Source organism: Protopterus annectens, chromosome 15.part0 (genome assembly GCF_019279795.1).
Source record: "Protopterus annectens isolate FY-2018-M chromosome 15.part0, PAN1.0, whole genome shotgun sequence".
Lineage (NCBI taxonomy): Eukaryota > Metazoa > Chordata > Ceratodontiformes > Protopteridae > Protopterus > Protopterus annectens.
Window position 1 is genome coordinate 680293079 of NC_056749.1, and position 20458 is coordinate 680313536.

The window sequence follows — 20458 nt, forward strand, 5'->3', positions numbered from 1 at the left end:
ATGGGAAAAAAAGTTGAAGATGGATATATATATATATATATATATATATATATATATATGTATATATTTATATATATATATATATATATATATATATATATATATATCTGTATATATTTATATATAGATGGTAATAGAGGAACAATTAGGTATATCAAACAGCCATAAACTTGCTCTTTTGTGGGGATTTCACTCATCTAATAAATTGTGTGAAAATAAGATGTAGTTAATGTGGAAAAAGGTCATATGATGGAAAAGTATAAAAAGGAATGTAGAATATTTAAAAGTGAAAGGCATTTTTGGTTTGATTGTAAAAAGAATAAACAATGTAATGTTTAGCAGGATGATTAAAGTACTGTAATGTCTAACAGTAATGAGGAAGTAGGAGGAAAAGTGAAAACGGTGTTAATGAAAAAAGGATGAAGTAATAAAAGACGAATTATGTAAAAATGGTAAATTTCAGGAGGATGAAGGTAACTGTACTGAGTGTGTTGAAAATGAAGAAATTGAAAGTGATGTCAGATATTTGTGAAAGAGATGTAAAGAATGTTAGGAAAAGGAATTTAATAGGTACGAGAGTGAAGAAAAGATTTAAATGAGCATCACCAAAGTTTAAAATAAAGGGTAAGTAGTAGTTTTGGATGTGTTTCAGTTAGTGAAAATAGTGAAAAATCTGATTCTGAGGATCAAGGAATATGTATATATAAACTCAGAAAAATATTGCGGAAAGAATAAGAAATAAAGAAATGAAAATTTAAAATACTTCCCTCCAACTTATAAAGAAAGGAAAGCGATAATGTGTGTACTTTAACTAAATGTGAATCGTATTAGGTGGTGCAACAGTAGCATTGTCGCCTCACAGCAAGAGGTTCTCCCATTCAATTCTCGGCTGGAGCACCTTTTGTGTGGAGTCTGCATGTCCTCCCCGCGGTCGAGTGGCATTCGAAAGACATGCTTGAATGGGCATACCTTTGAAGGTTGGGTGTTGGGCTGGTACCCCGGCACCATAAAAATCAACTGCCAATCATTAGCGGACAGAGTTCCTCTGTGGCAACCCCTAACCAGAAAAGCCGAAAAAAAACAAAAACATTAGTAATATTTTAAGAAAGGTAGGAATACGGGAATGGTGTGCTAAATGTGATGTAGATATTCTTTTTATAGAGGATGTAAGATTCCTGACAAGTAAATAAAGATTCCAAACAGAAAAAATGTGAGGTGGAAAATAGTATAGAATTTAGGAAATTAATGTTCTGGAGTGGATATATTGTGTTAAAAAAAAAAAGAAAACGGATCAGATGTAACACTGGTAAAAACTGGAAGGTTGAGAGAGAATATTTTTATAGAATTGTAGGAAAAATGAGAATTTGTTGCATCAAATATTAGATTATGTGGTGGTTAGCATGCAAATTATTATTCCAGGAGACTTTAATTGTGATTTAAGGGGAAAATATGAAAAGTAAGGGAAAGATGTTTAAAAACACAAGAAGTGATAAATCGTGATAAGTTACAAGAAGTGATAAATTGTGGTAAGTTATCTGTGTGGAATAAAAAAACATTGGACTTACAGAAGAAAAGCAATTAGATATACAACTGATTATTTTGTATCAGAAGGTGTGGGTGTAGCAAACAGTGATGCAGTAGGGACAGGTTTTTTGAGATCCTGTAGCAATATGGATGGATGTGATGGAAGAAGGAGAGTATATTAAAATAGGAAAAAAATAAGAATAAATGAGAAATTATGGGACAGATTTGGAAAGTGAAAAGCATTGCAGTTATGGAGGGATCACATAACCATGAGGGGCTTTTATAAAACCTGGTCTGAAATATGGATTGGATTTAAAAAGAAGTATAAAACATTTTTTTTTTTTTTCTAGTATCAGGATGATGTAAGAAAGGAACAAAAAGTAGGTATGGAAAGATGTATAGAAAAGCATTGGAGAATTTTGGGATGAACACATGAGAGTATTATGATATGGAAATGGAAATAGATGAAAGATATCAGGAAAATTAAGACATTACTGTTTACATAGAGATATTTGTAAGGGAGAAGGGAGGAGGTGTCTACATGTTTGGATAAAATAGTAAAGCATGATAGTATTATAATGAGGGAAATGAAAAATGCAAAAGTGAGGTAAAATATAAGTGGAGAGTATGTATGTATAACAGTAACAAAGAGTATAAAAGAGAATGGAAAGTAAAATAAAATCAAGAATGAGTTAATGAAGAATTTGAAAAGAAATTACTATTATTGAATTGGGTGAAGTACTTAGGAAAGTAATTGTTGATTCAGTATCAGGTCCAGATGTTATATGGTATGAAACATACAAGAAATGAAGGGACTGGCGAACAGAGTATTTATAAACATTTTGAATGAATGAATTAAAGAAGGGTTTGTTTTTGAATAGTTAAACAATGGAATATTAAAATATAATGTGTGTGTGTGTGTGTGTGTGTGTGTGTGTGTGTGTGTGTGTGTGTGTGTGTGTGTGTGTGTGTGTGTGTGTGTGTGTGTGTGTGTGTGTGTAGGTTGTACAAAAGAAAGAAAATTGTGTCCAGAAGTAGGACAAGAAATGTACAACAGGGAAAAATCTCTCTCATTTGTCTAAACAAGCAGCTCAGGTTTCTAGTCAAATCTTCAAAAGTCAACTTTAAGACAGAAATGGCCTCCCAAGCAAAGGATAACCATAAGGCATTTTTCAGTTTATATCCTCAGTCTTAAAGGCAACACTTAATGTGTGGAGTTAGTTATAGACAGCACCCCCTATACCCAGCCAGAAGATACAGTAAGTCTGCTAGCAGATAAATTCTGCTCAAATTATCCTCCACCATCATCTCCAATTACCCCTCAAGAAATACCCTCCATAATTTTTCTATCAGTTATCACAAAAGAACACATAACCACTGCACTCCTTAAAGCTAAAAACATGGCTTTGATGGGTCCTAACAATATCTGAGGATGCCTCTTAAATAGATTGAAACATGACATATCAAACCCACTAAGATCTCTATTTAATCACAGCCTGCACATAGCCTATGTCCCTGGGGACTGGAGGACAGCAGTGGTCACCCTTCTGCATAAACAAGGACTATCAACAGACTTAGGAAATTACAGACCCATAGGTTTGACTAGACTCATATGCAAGGCCATGGAAATAATCATGGGACTGAGGAACAATGACAAATGAAATCTCCCGACAGTGGACTGAACCCAGTTCTGCTTTGTCAAGGGCATGTCAGGCTTACTCAGTCTGGTGGACTTCATTGAGAACATCACCAAGGCCATTGATGAAAGTAAAACAGTGCATAATGACTACCCTGACCTAGCTAAGACATTTGACAGAATTCCCCACTTGGGTATTATAAATGTTGTTGTGTCTTTCGGCTTTTCCCAGTTAGGGGTCACCACAGCGGAACTCCAGTCCGCTAATGATTGGCAGTTGATTTTTACATGCCGAGTTGCCAGCCCTGATGCACAACCTTCAACGAAGGTATACCCATTCACGCATGTCTCCATGCAGAAGACTCTCTAGCTGAGAATCGAACTGGACAGCATCTTACTGTGAGGTGACCGCTACCATAGCACCACCACCGTAACTCATAAAATTAGGCATAAATCCCTATGTCACAAAATGGATAGCAAAATGTCTCAAAGACAGGACACGTGTTATAGTGGAGAGGGTGTGGTTCAGATCCAACAAGCCAGTGCTGGGATGGATCTCTCCTGTTCAAAATATACTTCTCTGAATTCAAGTCTAATATAGATTGCCTTTGGCTGGCCAAGTTTGTTGATGACTGTAAGTTGGGGGATAATCACTGAATCTGCCAATAACACAGATATCCTTCAGAAAGGTCTGACTCAGAAAAATAATTGGTGCAAGTATAGCTTAAAACTAAATGCAAAACAAATGCTTATTTATAACCTTTGGGAAGTTGAATACCCCTACAATTACATAGTAACCTGAACTTTGAGGAAGCCCTTCTACATGGCATAGCTTATAAGTAAGGACATGGCATCCTGCTGCAAGGAGGTTATAGTCCCACTATACTTGGCCTTCATCAAACCAATAATTGAGTACAATGTAACCAAACTAAAGCAGCAAAAGTGCACAACTGTAGACCACAAGCAAAGGAACACAAAATATCCTTTATTGCATGTTAAAATTAAACACTTTCATCATGTAGTCATTCAGGACTTTTTTTCAGAATAAAGAACACACTTACACAATGCATTTAAATACCCTCCCTCAATTAAAAGGCACCGAAACATTTTAAAGAGAAATACACTTTGAAAATATTAATATGACATTCCAAAACATGTTTTATAATAATAAAATTAAGTTCTTATGCGGTGGTGGTGCTGCGGTAGCATTGTCGCCTCACAGTAAGACTCTGTCCAGTTCAATTCTCAGCTAGAGCGTCTTCTGCGTGGAGACATGCGTGAATGGGCATACCTTTGTTGAAGGTTGTGCATCAGGGCTGGTAACTCGGCACGTAAAAATCAACTACCAATCATTAGCGGACCGGAGTTCCGCTGTGACGACCCCTAACCGGGAAAAAGACGAAAGACACAGCAACAATTGAATTGGTTCTAAATATACTCATAAAAAGAACAGCAAAAATAACACAGCAGAATAAGGAAGGTACCAAAATCCACCAGTGTAATCAAAACCATGAACATGGACCTCTATCCATACACACCTCAACTTTCACTGAACAGGAAATGTGCTACAAAAAATAATAAAGAAATATATTGTACCAAATTAAATCAAATAAGCCATTTGTATTAAAGTATTCCATTAAATTGAATATTAAGATTAATGCCTAAAAGTAGTACTTAAAAATATGCATATACACATTTCAGAACAATTTAAACCCAAAATAACCATTGTAACTTAGAAGCTCTACATTTCAAAATGGGTTGAATAGAATCAAAATAATTTAATCCTGGACTGGTGAAGGCATTCAATTTAAACTGCCAACAAATCTCCCTATAACAAAGCCAGTTCTCCCAACCATCCCCTCTGGGATCGATCTTAACATGTTTCAATATACCAAATAAAACCTCCGTGTGTATAGAATATAATAAGGGATGCTTGAACAAGGCATTGTTTGGGTTCTTAGTTCTAATATATAAGTATGCTTGTATATTCATTTATTCAAATATTTCTGTTTTTCCCTTGTAAAAACATGGACAAGCCTTACATATAGCCAAGTAAATGATTCCTTTACTCATGCAGTTGCCCTTTGTAAAGTAAATCTTACTTTTAATACTATTACCCAAAGTAATACTTCCTTTCTCATAAATATACTTAAAATAAGAGCATCTACCACATATTTTAGTTCTTACACCATCTCTTATCCTTTCTGCTCTAGCACCTCTCTCAAATATTCATTTGAAGTTATTTCGTGTTTTAAAAACAAATTTAGGACATGCTCCTAATTTTCTAACCATTTCAGGGTTAAACCTAAGCATTTTCCAGTTGTTAATAACCACATCCTTCACCAAATTAGTAGCATAATTATATTCCATTACTAATGCTCTCTTATAATCATGATTAGGATCTGTCCAGCTAGTAGCTGTTGCCATAAATTTATTTCCTAAGAGTGGCACAAATTTAGACTCCCAGCATATAGTCATATCCTGTGCTACTTCAGCTACTAAACTTTCTGGGTAACCCCTTTCTAAAAATAGCCTAGTCATAAATTCCACTTCTTCCAAAAAATCATTAAGTTGAGAGGTCATCCTTGCTGCTCTAACCATCTGACCTTTCACAATTCTTTTTTCTGTTTGAAGGGGTGAGCACTGGAAAATGGTAAATAGGAGTTGATATATCTAGGTTTCCTGTAAATTTTAGATTTTAAATGTCCTTCCAACAGGTCAACCCTTGTGTCCAAATAGTCAATTCCTTGTTTATTATAGTTGTGTGTAAACCTAAGAAAATTGGTTGTATTCAAATAATCCACTGATATCCCAATAGAATTCTCAGGACCTTCCCAAATGACAAAAAATGTCATTCATAAATCTCCTGTATAATTTAATATATTTTCAAAATTCAGACCCAAATACATATTTTGTTTCCCAGTATTATAGAACCATATTTGCATATAAGGGGGTGCAAGTTGCCTCCATCACAACTCCCTTAATCCAGCTAAATATTTTCCCTTAAAAATACACAAACATGTTTTCCAATGCTACCCTCAAAAGATCCTCAAATAGGTTCAATTATTTTCCTTTCAATACATCCACATTATTTAAAACATTTAAGAAAAAAAATCCAACCCTTCCTCCTTGGGTATAGATGAAAAATCAGTAACATCTATAGTGAGGAACACAGTTTTCTCTGTGACCAAATCTGAAGAAAGGTCCCACAAAAGTCCCATGAATCTTTCACTAAATGTGGAAACCTTCCTGTAATAAACTTCAAAGAATGGTCCACAAAAACTGGTATGGAATGTGTCTTTGAACCCCCACCTGCTACAACTGGCTTGTATGGGAGATTAGTAATATTTTTGTGGATATTGAGGATGCCAAAAAAGATGATATTCTAGGATTTTCAACTTTCAAAAATTCATGGGTTTGGGGGTAATGCTACTTTCTAACAAAAGGTCTTACAATAGAAACATCTATTTTTCTACATGCAATGTTTATCTCATTCTTAGAGACAGGGAGATAAGTTTGAATATCTTGTAAAAGCTGTAACATATTAGAAGAATAATCAATTGTGTCTACCAAAACCATACACCCTCCTTTATCTGTTTTCATGATACGCAATTCTGTGTTGTGTAACAACTTTTTTTATTTAGGTTTTGATTAAACTGGTAGATTTTAGTGCCTTCCTTATTCTGCTGTGCTTTTTATGAGTATAGTTATAACCAATTCAATAAGAACTTAATTTTAGTAACATAAAACATGGTTTGGAATGTCATATTAATATTTTCAAAGTATAGTTCCCTGTAAAATCTTTTGGCACCTTTTAATTAAGGGAGGGTGTTTAAATGTAGTATGTAAGTATGTTCTTTATTCTGAAGAAGTCCTGAATAACTACAGGACAAAAGCGCTTAATTTAATCGTGCAATAAAATATATTTTGTGTTCCTTTGCTTGTGTTTTACAGTGGTTGTGTGCTTTTGCTGCTTTAGTTTGGTTACTGGTATTTTACAGCGGTTTACTCCTTTGGTATTAATTGAGTACAATGTACCTTTCAAAATGTACCTGCCGAGGCACTTGCAACAACTGGAGTAGCCTCAAACGTTCCTTAAAAAATAAATACAGGGTGTAAGCAACAATGTCCTTTGTGGGTCACCTAAAAGCCCTATACCTTTACTCTGTCTCCTACAAACTATTCAGGGGTGGTCTGTGCCTAATCTCCAAGGCATTCTCAAATCAATTCTTGACAGAACTGTTGCACATTCCCAAAGCAAAAAGCACGACGACTATCCAATCCAAGGATTGAAACCTTGTCTGTGATGTGAACAAAATATGCTGGAGGGACAGATATGTGCCTCAGAGATTACCCCTCCCCTGGAACAGGTTATCTGTTCATGTGAAGCAGAGCCCTTCCATGACCTCTTCAAATTTAGTTTGGATCAATGGAGGGGGGGAATCATAAATTCACTCCTAGAATGGTGCCTATGCTCCTTATGGATATGGGCAGTCTTTCAAATAGTCAAAGGCATAGGTACAAACCTAAGCCATCCTCTAGACCTTGGGTATTAAAATCTGGGTAATAATGGCTAGGCTTATAAAGGCTCTTGAGCTATTAGTCTAGTAATATCCTATGAACATAATAACCTATTAGGTTTTAAGGAAAAGGTTTATCTGGTGAATTATATTTTAATGGAGAAACAGCATATATGTCAATGTTTATATGATGCCAGAAGAAATATTAAAAAGAAATTGTACAATTAGTATTTTCTTTCATATGGTTTTCAATATTAAAGCCAGTGAAAAGAGGTGTGTCTTACATGAGTGAAAATGAGGAGAGGGATTTGGGGCTATAAATCCCATTGTTTGTTCTGCTTCTTTAAACTGAGGTGTGTCTTACATGAGTGAAAATGAGGAGAGGGATTTGGGGCTATTAAATCCTATTATTTGTTCTGCTTCTTTAAACTTGTATAGAGTATTAAAGTGGATAAACAAAGAGAATGAGTAACTAATAGTGAAAATGTTTAAATATAAGAATAAAAAAAATTAGAAACGAGAATAGGAAAAAGATAAAGATTCTATAAAAAAACTAAAATTATCAAGAAAAAAATACTAACAAGAAAAATTAAAATTAATGATACAGAGAAGAATAGAAAGATGTGCTATAATGTGACAAAACAAAGAATAGAAAGATGTGCTATAATGTGACAAAAGAACATTAGGTGTGTGCTACCATGGGACAATTTAACAAACGAAGTGATAAAAAACATTAAAGTAAGAAAACGTGGTGTACCAAGATTGCAGAGTGTCAGGGTTTCCTATGGAGACTGATAATAAATATGTTACCAGTAAAGAGGAATATACCATATAAAAAGACAGTTGAAGGAGTGTGTTTATTTTGTGGGGAGGAAGAGACAAAAGTGCATGTTTTTTTGAAATGTAGAAGAATGGTTAAACTCTGGAAAAAGTTGGGTGAAGAAAACATTTGATAAGATTAATGATGTAAACAATATAGCTATGAATATGATTTTGCATGGATATTATAAAAACAAGAAGAATATGTGAGATGGGTAGATAAGAATTTATTTTATATAATACAGGTTATTTAGAATGAAAGACTGAATGAAATTTTGTTTAATGGGAAATGGACTTTGGTTGATGTATTGCAAAAAATTAGATTATGGTTGTGGAAAAAGGAGTGGGGGTCAATTATGGTAGAATAATAACAATGTTATATAGGAATGCGGAGATATGTACTTGCAAATATGTATATTTTGTAAACATGTAATGTTTTTTTTAATGTAGTAATTAAAGGACCCCTAATCTTTTTGATAGGTACCGTGGGATCTTTTACATCCACCTGAGCTGCCACCAACTCCAGCAGATAGGACCACTGTTTAATGTCTCATCCAATGGACAGCACAATCTGGAGGACAGTGCCCCTCTCATGCTGTACTGCAGTGTCAGTAATAAATCTACCTGGTATGAGAATAGGACCCACAGCATTTTGCACCAAAGATGACTGGGTTACTTGTTCCACTGACATTGATCCTTGTTATGATCTAGCTTGCTCTTCATAGTCATGGCCATCCGTATAAAGCACCATCTATAAATGTATAATGTTAATTGAATACTGTACTCAGGATCAAAGAACCTTTTTGTGGTCCCATATTGCAACCTTGACTTTTCTGGCTGTCCCTTCTTTAATTACCAGGGCCCTTTCCTATGGGGCTTTCTAGATGGCTCTTTGACTGTCGTACAGTGGCAGTTTTTAAAAGGGATTTAAAATCCCATCTAATTGATCTTATTTACAATGAATTAGTTAGCTCTCTTATTGCTTGTAATGTATTTGTCTGTTTTTAATACTGTATGTATACATGTTTATTGATTTGTGCAGTCTCTTGGCTCAAACAAAAAAATATATTGTAAGTTGAACTTCAGGAAATTTACAATGCATATACACAAGTGATTTAAGGAATTAATCTAAGTATGAAAAGGGATGTTGAATATGCTCAGGTGTGTTCTATAAAATGAATGTTGCATTTCAAAAATTTAAAGAATTCATAATAATTCTCATTAAATTTTTTTTATAGTCGATACAAATTTGACTGGTTAAAATGAAATCAAATATAAAATAGTACCATTGATTTCTTATTGTAAGCAATGTAGAGCTATTATCTACAAATTAATATGACTGTTTCATATATAATTTGCTTATTTGTGAAGTATATATTACCTAGTTTTCAAATTTAAAATGCAAGTAATTTGAGTAAATAAGAATAAAGAGAAACACTTATTGTAATGTTTAGGAGCAACTTTATTCTCCTACATTGTTAGCTAACTGAATGCTTTAAATATCTTGGAAAAGCATGATATTGAAATGTCACAATGTCAAAATGTATGCACAATTTTAATGAAAATGAAAGTAAATAAATGCAAATTGTTGATAAATAATACAACATACAAAAGAATAAAACTAAAGAGAAAAACTACAAATAGTGATTGAATCTTTTTGACCATAGGGTTCAGATGTGGATTTAAGGAGGTAAAGAGAAACAAGAAGAAGCAAGACAAGAAGAAAAACAAGGGGAAGAAATTAGCATATGCACTGTAAGTTAAACATTTATTTAACAGCAACATTGTAATTGACATCAACACATATGCACAGCATAAGTATAGTGTACAATATCTGGTTTTGATTTAAAGTACTATGGTAATTTCTAATATTTAGAAGGTTCACTTTATTATGATTATTTGAATTTGTTGGTGTTTTAATCAGTTTGTTGAGTCAAAACTTGAATTGGAACATAGGTATCCACTTTTGAAGGGCTTTCTTATTTTTAGACAGTTGCATGTTCTTGAATTATTAATTCAGAAGATTACCAATTTATTTTCATAATAGAATCACACAATTAAACATAAACATAGCAAATTGCCCAAACATTTATCATTCAAATAACACAGTGTTATAAAAAAGATAAAGGAAAGGGATAAGAAGTAATAAATACTTTGAAGGTAGTATCTCTTAATATAAATGGCATCAAAGTGTCAATAAAGCTTCTAAGTATAATTATGGATGATTTATTTTTCCGTCAGAAAACATTTAGTAAAAAGAAAAGATAGTAAATATGTACTGGATTTCAGGATTCAGAGTTAATGTAGTGAATGATTATTTTGATATATTGCTAAATTATCTGAAAGAATGTGTAGCTAAATATTAGAGGAGCCTTCTGTTTTAGATAAAAATGATACAACTACTAAAATAACCCAAAATATCAGCCTCTGATGAAGTTATTAAAATGGGTAGATAATTTAAATTTCAAAGATATAATGATATTCTCTGAAAAGGCTCATTATTTTTCATGTTATTCATTTTGCCTTTAGAACACAGAGTAGGAAAAAAGCACAGTATATATCTTAAATGAATTACAGACTTAATTTATATAAAGCATAGCAATTTTTTCTCTTTTGTCAGATCATAATGCTTTGTTTTAATTTTAGAGTAAATGTTAGGAACTTTAATTTCTAGATTTTCTGCATATTTGAAAAGGTAAAAGGATTTTAAAGAATGATTATTTAAAGAAATAAATAATTGCATTGGAAAACATAATAATGGAACAGTGAAAGATATACTTTGAGTTTCATTGAAGATTTTTTATAAGGGAAAAGTAAGTTCTAGTGTAATAAGAAAATTTAAAAGAATATGAAAATGACATTAAACATATGTTGCTAAATTAAACATTCTGAAAGGAAGCAAAGGCAGTTTAAATGTCAACAAGGAATTTAAAAAGGTTTTCAGGATGCATCAGTAGATAAAACAGAAACAGGTCAAAATTAGTCAATAAAGCTAATCAAATTAAAAGCTTGTTATATCCTGAATATTTGATATATCTGTCTCTTTTTCTTCCCCTGTCTCTCTCTCTCTCTCTCTCTCTCTCTATATATATATATATATATATATGTTGGCCCCTACACATGGGCGACATTTCAGAATGTTGAAGACCATATGATCGACATTCGAAATGTCAACCACGTGGAACTGGCATCTCCGTACAGTGCAGAATGGAAAGATTTCCATCCTACACTCTGTAGTGTGATCTCGGAGTTGGTATACTTAAGTTATAGGGGGTGCAGGGGGGCATAGACCCCGGTTAGCAGTGTGAAGGTAAGTTATTGTTTTTTTTTTAAATTTCATAGTCGACATTTGGAATATCGATCATATGGTCTCGGCCATATGGTCTTTCACATTCTCAAATGTCGACCATGTATAGTAGACCCATTTATATATATATATATATATATATATATATATATATATGTGTGTGTGTGTATATATATATATATATATATATATATATATATATATATATACACATATATATATATATATATATATATATATATATATATATATACATACATATATACACACACACACACACACACATACACACACACATAAAACATATGTTGAATTAAATACAATTGAAAATATAGATAATGACAAATAGCTAACTAAATACCTAATTAATAATATTAATATGAAGTCAAATGAGTTGTTTGCCTTTCGGCTTTTCCTGGTTAGGGGTTGCCACACCAGAACTCCGGTCTGCTAATGATTGGCAGTAGATTTTCACAAACGCTGAGGTGCCAGCTCAACATCCAACCTTCAACGAAGGCATGCCCATTTATGCATGTCTTTCAAATGCCCACCCAACCGTGGAGAGGACATGCAGACTCCACACAGAAGGCACTCCAGCCAAGAATCGAAAGGGAGAACCTCTTGCTGTGAGGCAACAATGCTACCGCTACACCACCGCTGATCAAATGAGGAGGAAAGAAATATAATAAAGAATATTAGAATAAATGAAATTAATGATCAGCTAAAGAATATTAAAAATAAAGCCCTGGGCTAAATAGAATTGTTCTAGAAATGTACAAATGCTACCACAAGATATGATATATTTATTTTAAAATGTTTGTCTATTAATCCAGGAAGGAAATGGAATTCCACCATCTTAGAGTTATTTGTTGATATTGCCTATTTTAAAACAGGGAAGAGATCCAGAGTTATGTTCATTGTATAGATTCTCCACTCCTTTGAAAATTGACTATAAAATTTTCATTTCAGTACTAACAAACAGAATAAGTTTTAGTTGATAATTTAATTCATAAGGATCAAACAGGTTTTGTAAAGAATAAACACACTCAAACTACTATCAAAAGAATTATAACAGTTATAGATTATGCTAAAATGGTTGGTTCTAAATTGTCCTTATTAGGTCTGGATATAGAAAATGTTCTTGATTCAGTGAATTGGAATTATTTATTTAAGTTACTACATATATCTAAGTTCCCTCTAAACACACACACACACACACACACACACACACACACACACATATATATATATATATATATATATATATATATATATATATATATATATTCTACTACTTATGAAAAAATTGACCCCTTCTTGTCACAGGAGATCAAACTAAACAAAAAATGAAAGTGTGAAATTTAATGAACAGTACCTGTCAAAAATGTGATTATTTCCTGATATTATTTTGGCAATAGGCAATGTGAATAGTTCATGCAAAAAGATATATAACTCGGTTTATTTTGCTAGAAGCATCTCAAATATGAACTGTAATAGAATAAAATAGAAGTTTTACTTCTAAACCAAAATTTAGACTCAAGATGGTTAACTAGTTATAACTGTGGATTATTTAAAACGAGTATTATATATTTTCATTCTAGGCAATATAGACTCTGTTATTGATGATAATTATAATGAAATATTTAATTAAATCATTCTTTTGATTATTATATGGAATAATATATAGTTTCCATATGAGGACAGACTAATTTTAATTGAAACAATCTAGCTTCTTAAAATATTACATGATATCCAAACTATTGCATTCATTCCAGGAAAATAAATGACATTCTAAGTTTTTGTGTATGATGATAGCAATTGCAGCCCCATGTTAGTGATAGCTGTCTTCAAAAAACATTACAAATTCTTTGTGATATGATGCACACCAGTTATGAAGTTGGCTTGACAATTTTAACCCTGCCAGTACGATGAGATTCAGTGATTGAATCTTTCTAGTGACAGAAAATATGATTAGTATGGACAAATGTGTAATGTTTTACTTCTAAGGTAATGACAACTGAAAAATAATGATATTCTGGCATATAATCTTTCTTTACCCTGAAATAAATTCATATGCTCTCCTTTTCAGAACAAAATATGATGCCCACTTGCAAACTCTTATGTTTAAATAGGCAGTCATCTGCTACAGTCTTTTTATAATAAAAGTTGCAATGGAGCATACTTAGATGGCCTACTAGGTATTTAAATCATAATTTTGTTTTATGGTTTAAAAAGGTAAACACAACTACAGCCTCAGTTTGGATTTTTGTGGTCATATTGCCTTTCCAGTGTACTAGCTCTTTTTTATCAAATTCTTTCTTTTCTGATTGACATTTTATAGTGGAAAATAAGTGCCTGGTATACAGCTAAAAGTTTATTTGATTCTGATACTATGCTAAACCAATAACATAAGTTATATAGAGGTTACTTTACATATCATGAATAGAAACCATATATTCAACATTGCTTGTTTCCATTATTGGGAGGGGTACGGTTTTGTTACTTTAGGTGAGTTATTATTATTATACACATACACACGGATACATATATGTGTGTGTATATATAAATACACACACAAAAATATATGAATATATTTATAAAATTAGGAGCATGGAACACATTTTGAGAGCTTTCATTATGTTATTATCCAAACCAAGTACTACTTCAGAATAAAACACAAGCCACACAACCACTTTTTAAAAAAGAGTGTGATAACATCACATGATCACCTGGAACCAGTCTGAAACACCAACCAATAATTAATTCATCAATCCTTAAAGAAACAATAATGTATCAAAATGTAACAAAGTTAAAACAACCACAAAACCTTGTAGCGCAGTATACAAGTGTATAAGAAATTAAATAATAAGCTACCATTCTTTAAAATATCAAAGTCTTTGTACCAATAAAAACATTTAATGTTTATAAAATACTAGAGAGGTGTATATGCACACACAAATCATGGAGTAGCTCAACACCCACAACATTCTCACAGACACTCAGCATGGCTTTAGGGCTAATCACAGCACCACAACAGCCCCTATGTCATTCACTCAAATAGTAAACAACCACAGAAATACTGGCAACTCTGTTGCTGCTATCCTTCTTGACCTCTCTAAGATATTTGAAATGGTTAACTGCAACAAACTCATTAAACTCCTCGCAGAACTGAATCATTACCTGGTTTCAAAGTTATTTAACAAGTAGATGGCAAGCAGTACAGTGGAGGCAAGAACTCTCTCCTTTATACATTGGTTGTTTCCCTAGGCTCTATCCTTGGTCTTTTACTTTTCTCTGTCTTCACTAATAACCTCCATACCTCTACGCTACATGCCTCAGTCATTCGATATGCTGATGACTCAACACTAATCTGTTCCTTTCCTTCCCTCCAAGAACTGCAATTACAAACACAGGCCTCTTTCCTTTCTGTAGAAGAATGGGTTACCAACTTTCAAATTATACTAAACCCTAATAAAACCAAACTTCTCATATTCCACAATACTAATCACTACTGTCCCATATCCACACTTACTATCATTTCAAACAATAAAACATCTCTCTCTCCTGTCACTCTCGCCAAACTTCTAGGTGTTGAGATAGACCACAACATGAAATTTGACACTCGCATTTCACTCACCATAAAGAAAGTATATAAAAAATTAGAGGCAATATTTAGAAATAAACAATTCCACAAAGATGGCACCAGGGCTAAAATATCTCATCTCTACACTTCTATATGCCTTCCTTATCCTCAACAGTCTTAGAAAATCAGATATAACTAAACGTGATGCCTGCTATAACAAAGCTACAAAGTTCGCCACCAATAGCCCACATCAAACACACCACTGCTCAGCCCCTAAACAACTCAACTAGCTTGTACTTCCCCATCTTCTCCTTTACAACCAGTTTATACTAACCCATAAGATTCTTTTCTACCCTAAGAAACCCCTGCATTACAAACCCTAATGCATCCTTACTCCAGTACCAGGTCCTACACTCTCCTTCAAGTCACTAAAGCCAACACCTCTGCAGGAGCCTCCCTTCATTCTAATTGTATAGCTAAACAATGGAACACTTTGCCCACTAATGTATCAGCCACAATGTCCATGGCTCAGTGCAGGAAATCTTTACAAACACACCTACAATCTAATTGGATTTGTAACTGTGACTCCCCAGCCTAGTCTAACTCCATCTTCTTCTTGCTCACCTAAGGTAAATACTCCTCCATTATTTTCAGGCAGTAGCCTTCTCTTTATCTTGCAAGCCTCATTCCTCTCTGTTCCTTTCAATGGTTACTGCTTCTTCTAAGTATAAACACTTGGTGTATACGTTATATTATTATAATTCTATATGATAACATGTTATTTTGATTGTACAGATCAAGGTGTTTCATCATTTTTTACCCTGCTTTTAGTTTATGTAAATTTTAAAGTGTTATTATCCTAATTTTATTTGTTGTAAAATGTATAGTGTTATTCTTCTGTACCTGTGAAATGTTCTTTATTAATCTATGTTGTATGTGGAGCTTTTCTCCCCAGGCCTCTCCTGAAAAAGGACTTGTGTCCACTCGGACTTTACTGGTAACCAAATGTAAAATAAATAAATAAAAAAATTTAACCTGGGTTCCTTGTCTGCCCTTAACCTTAGCTGCCACTGTGCCTTTTGGCAATCAAGTAATGTGTTAAAGTTCCCTGAAAATTGACACAATTATGAATGTTTTACCATAAAATAGCTGGTGTCCCTGTTTTTTTATTGCTGTAATGTGTTTATTGCTGTAATGTGTTCATATATTCATTTTGATAATTTTCTGACAGAGTTTCCCACATAATAACTTGTACAGGACTCACAAGTTGCAAAATAAACAACTCCCTGTGAGTTGCAATCATAACTATTTTTATTTAATGCTTTTAAATGAACATTCGAAGTGCTGCTGATAAATCTGCAGTACTTGCACCTACCACATTTAAATTTACCTGGGCTACTCCATGTATTCACAAGTGTGGGAACATTTTTCTCTGAAATAGTTTTAATGTTGTTACTTCTTTTATAAGTAAAAACCGGGACCTCTCTAACAGCTTTCACAAGTTCTTGGTTTCCCAGAATAATTTTCCAGTTTTCCTTCAATATACTTCTAATGAGATTCATTTTAAAACTAATAGGGAGTGGAAATGCCCAACCAAAGCTTTTAGTGGAAGATTTTGCTAAGTCATTTCTACTTGTAACAGCTTCCTCTGTTTCTTCTCTGCACTTAAGTAAAATAGGGTTAGCTTTATTTTGTCTGAAAAGGTAGACTTCACTAATAATCTCAGATAACAAACCAGCATTGTAACCTTGGTTGAGAAAGAATTGTTTTAACAAATATACATAATCTTTGCTAGTCAGCCTACTAAGTCTTATGCACTGACTCTTAATCACCCATTTTTAATATGCAAGGGGTGTTGACTTTTTTAATGTAAATAATTGTTCACAAAGGTGTCTTTTCTAAAAATCCTACTTGTAAAATTCTCACTTGATTCATTAACCAAAATGGGGAGGTCTAAAAAAAAATGATTTTCTTTCCAAAGTGATTTAAAGTAAATTTTAGAAAAGTGGTATTATTCACATACTGAAATAACTGCTGAAATTCTTATTTTGTATCGTGCCATACCATAATCAAGTCATCAATAAATATTTTATAAAACGTGACTTTCTTAAAAAGGTGGTGGGTTTAAGATAATATTGCTCCCACCATGCCCATCACTACGTTTCCATCAAAGGGTGGAAAGAATAGAAAATAAAGGCGAAGACAAAAAGCGCAGGAGGAAGAATAGTAGTGTTACTTGATCACAACTTTCATTATGTTCACAAAAGTTATTTTCAAGGTCTGCTAGTGCCATAAGTTCATGACAGGAGAATCAAAGTTTTATGATACATTTCTATAATAAATTTGCTCTACAAATCCTTGTTAACAAGATATTTTTACATCACAGACAACAATCCTACTCATTACTGAGGACCTTGGCTCACTGAGCTGCATGTGAGATAGAGGCATCTTGTTTTCAAATTCTCCGAATGACTAAAGCTCAAACTGTAATCAAGGACAACAATGTTTTATGACTGCAGGGCAGACTGTCTGGTAATATGCATAATAAGCGTGTCTGTCTACAGACCGTGGTCCCATCAACTAGCTTTGTCAGCCTGAATTGTAACTACCTTCCAAAATGGCTACACCTTACTACACTCCCACTTCATTTAATGCAGTTCAGCTTCTCGAGTTAAATATCTTAGGTACTCACAAATAATACCTGGATCTCACACCAGCTAACTCACAGCTGTGCATGGTATAACTTGCACTGCGTTTTAAAATGCTCCTCAGACTAGAAGCGTTTTGCATTGCCAAACAGTCATAGGGCATATTAAGAAATAATAAGCTTTGCACTTGAGTTATACAGTTGTCTGATTTTGACACACATGGCATACATACCAGGACAACTTCTGGGATCTCCAAACACCACTCGTTAATCATATCAACATAAGAGGGAGTGGACTATTGCAGACTCTGCCACGTCTACTACTCACTCTCTATACCTTGAAGCAGTAAAATAGTGTGCTTCAGGACTTTTGCATCCACAGCTAAAAATGCAACAAGTACTCTAGAGGATTCCATCGCTTCATCTGAAATTTTTGCTATACAGTTGCTAGGGCACCTGTAGTGAGTCATTCTTGGGTTTGTAGTTCATTGTCCAATGGGTATGCGTGCTACAGTGGTCATTTGCATATACAATGCTCAGTGACTGCTTCCTTGGTTTATAGTAAAATGTATCTTACATGGGCAAGTTTCCAAGTTGTTTCCAAATGGTATAGGTTTATACATTTCCATACTGGAAAAGTGCATTTTATGCACTAAAGTCTACTCCAATTGTTTTTCAAAAACATTCTCACAATTGTCTTGATTTTTTGCTTGCTTAGAACTTTCAGCTTAAATACAAATGTGTCTGTGTTCCCTACAAGAAGAAGAAAAAAAATCTGATCTGCTAAACCAAATCCTCAGAGTTCTTCAAATATTCCATCTGCAGTTTGAATGTTACTCTTGTGTGCAATTTTCTATATCATTGAAAAAATTCATTACCTAAATTAAACACATTGTATGAATACTTATGCAACAGAAGAAGTAATGTTTGGTGTGTTAAAGTTTGCCATGGTGATCCTCAGTAATCACTAGCACAGTATTATTGAGATAATGCAATTAGCATTCTTGGCTCTCTTCACATACATTAAATAAACTGCTTCCAATCGTAAAAGCAGCATTTAATTTTATTATCTGGCCCCTAGTTTCTTACCACATAATTTACAATACTAAGTACCTGTTGCACTAAATATTTCAGGAACCATTATCCACCTCACATCTAGTAAGTCTTTTACTTCCCCTCAGACTATAACCTTTGAAGAGTTATTTTCCCATTGTCTTATAAGGAAATTTCCAATACAGTATTGCAGTTGCAATTTATATATTAGCAACCTTTTTTACATTCTGACATATCCATATTAAAAGAAGCCTTGGTAACCTGAAATACACCTTTGTTTCTAACCTTCTTTTTTCTGGAACATTTACTGAGAATGTTATAAAGTAGCTAATAAACTGCTTTAATCTTTTCTTGAAGCTTCCGTGCAGAACAGACATTTTATGATGCCAGCAGATGCCTTCCTTCTGACACTAATACCATATCTTTATATTTTGTTATTCTTATTCCATCTGTTACAATCTGTGCTTCAGTTTCTGCTACCACAAACTGGACTTTTCATTTGGGCTTAAGTAATTTAATGCCAATGTTAATTAATAGATTATCTGATCCTTATGGGTTTCTTCATTGTCATTGGCTTCTCCAAACTGTTTTAGAATTCAACACTTTTGATTTTTATTGTTTTGCCATTTTTCTGCAGCAGCATAATGTTACTATGCTTTAAGAGAGAAATGTATGGTATTTGGACTTTACTTGTGGTGTTCACCTATATCCTGGAGTTCTGATGAGACTGGAATTGATATTTCTGGGAACTGAGAGCATATTCATTTTAATCAGGTGGCGTACATTTGACAAAGTCATGTTGTTCCCCCCTTTTGTGTGTTATTGTGGTTACTTAAGTGTCACAAAAGCCTGGTGTGTGTTTGCCAACTCCCAACTTGGGGTCATTGAGTTCGGCCATCTGGATTTCAGTTAAAGCATTATTCCTCAATGCCACAGACTCAATATTTCTCTGATTCTCAATTTTATTTTAAAAAATTGACTTCATATTTTCTGTGGAAAGTGTATACTGTTGAAGAGTCTAGCTTTGTGTGTAATTTTTCATAAGTACACATTTGTAGAGGAAAAATTGTATATATTGACAGTATTTCTGCCTCAGTGATCATAATTCAAATGACAGGAAATTGGACTGTACAACAAAAATCAGTGCTTATGTTACACAGTAATGTGGCATAAATTGACTGCTCACAATGTGCTACTGTGTAACAGCATCAGAAATGAGACTGCATGCTAACTAATAGTGTGAGTTTAGCTAGTGCTCAAGTTTTCTAAAATGTTTAGGGGAATATAAACATTAGTATGTCAGTTGCCTTAATACTATTAAATACTTAACTAATCCATGCACAGTGAAGTATTTTTTTTTCATAAATGT

General features: G+C 33.5%; 1 protein-coding gene across 3 annotated transcripts in view; it reads left to right on the forward strand.

Moving 5' to 3' along the window:
* The window catches only part of FGF13 (fibroblast growth factor 13), a 2301951-nt gene that overhangs the window by 245140 nt on the left and 2036353 nt on the right, over positions 1-20458 (forward strand). For all 3 annotated transcript variants that reach the window (XM_044057538.1, XM_044057543.1, XM_044057542.1), the window contains exon 2: positions 10167-10254. Coding sequence is in view for 1 of the 3 variants with exons in the window: in XM_044057542.1 (XP_043913477.1) it covers positions 10248-10254 (7 nt within the window). In the remaining 2 variants the exon portion in view is untranslated. The remainder of the gene's footprint in view (positions 1-10166; positions 10255-20458) is intronic.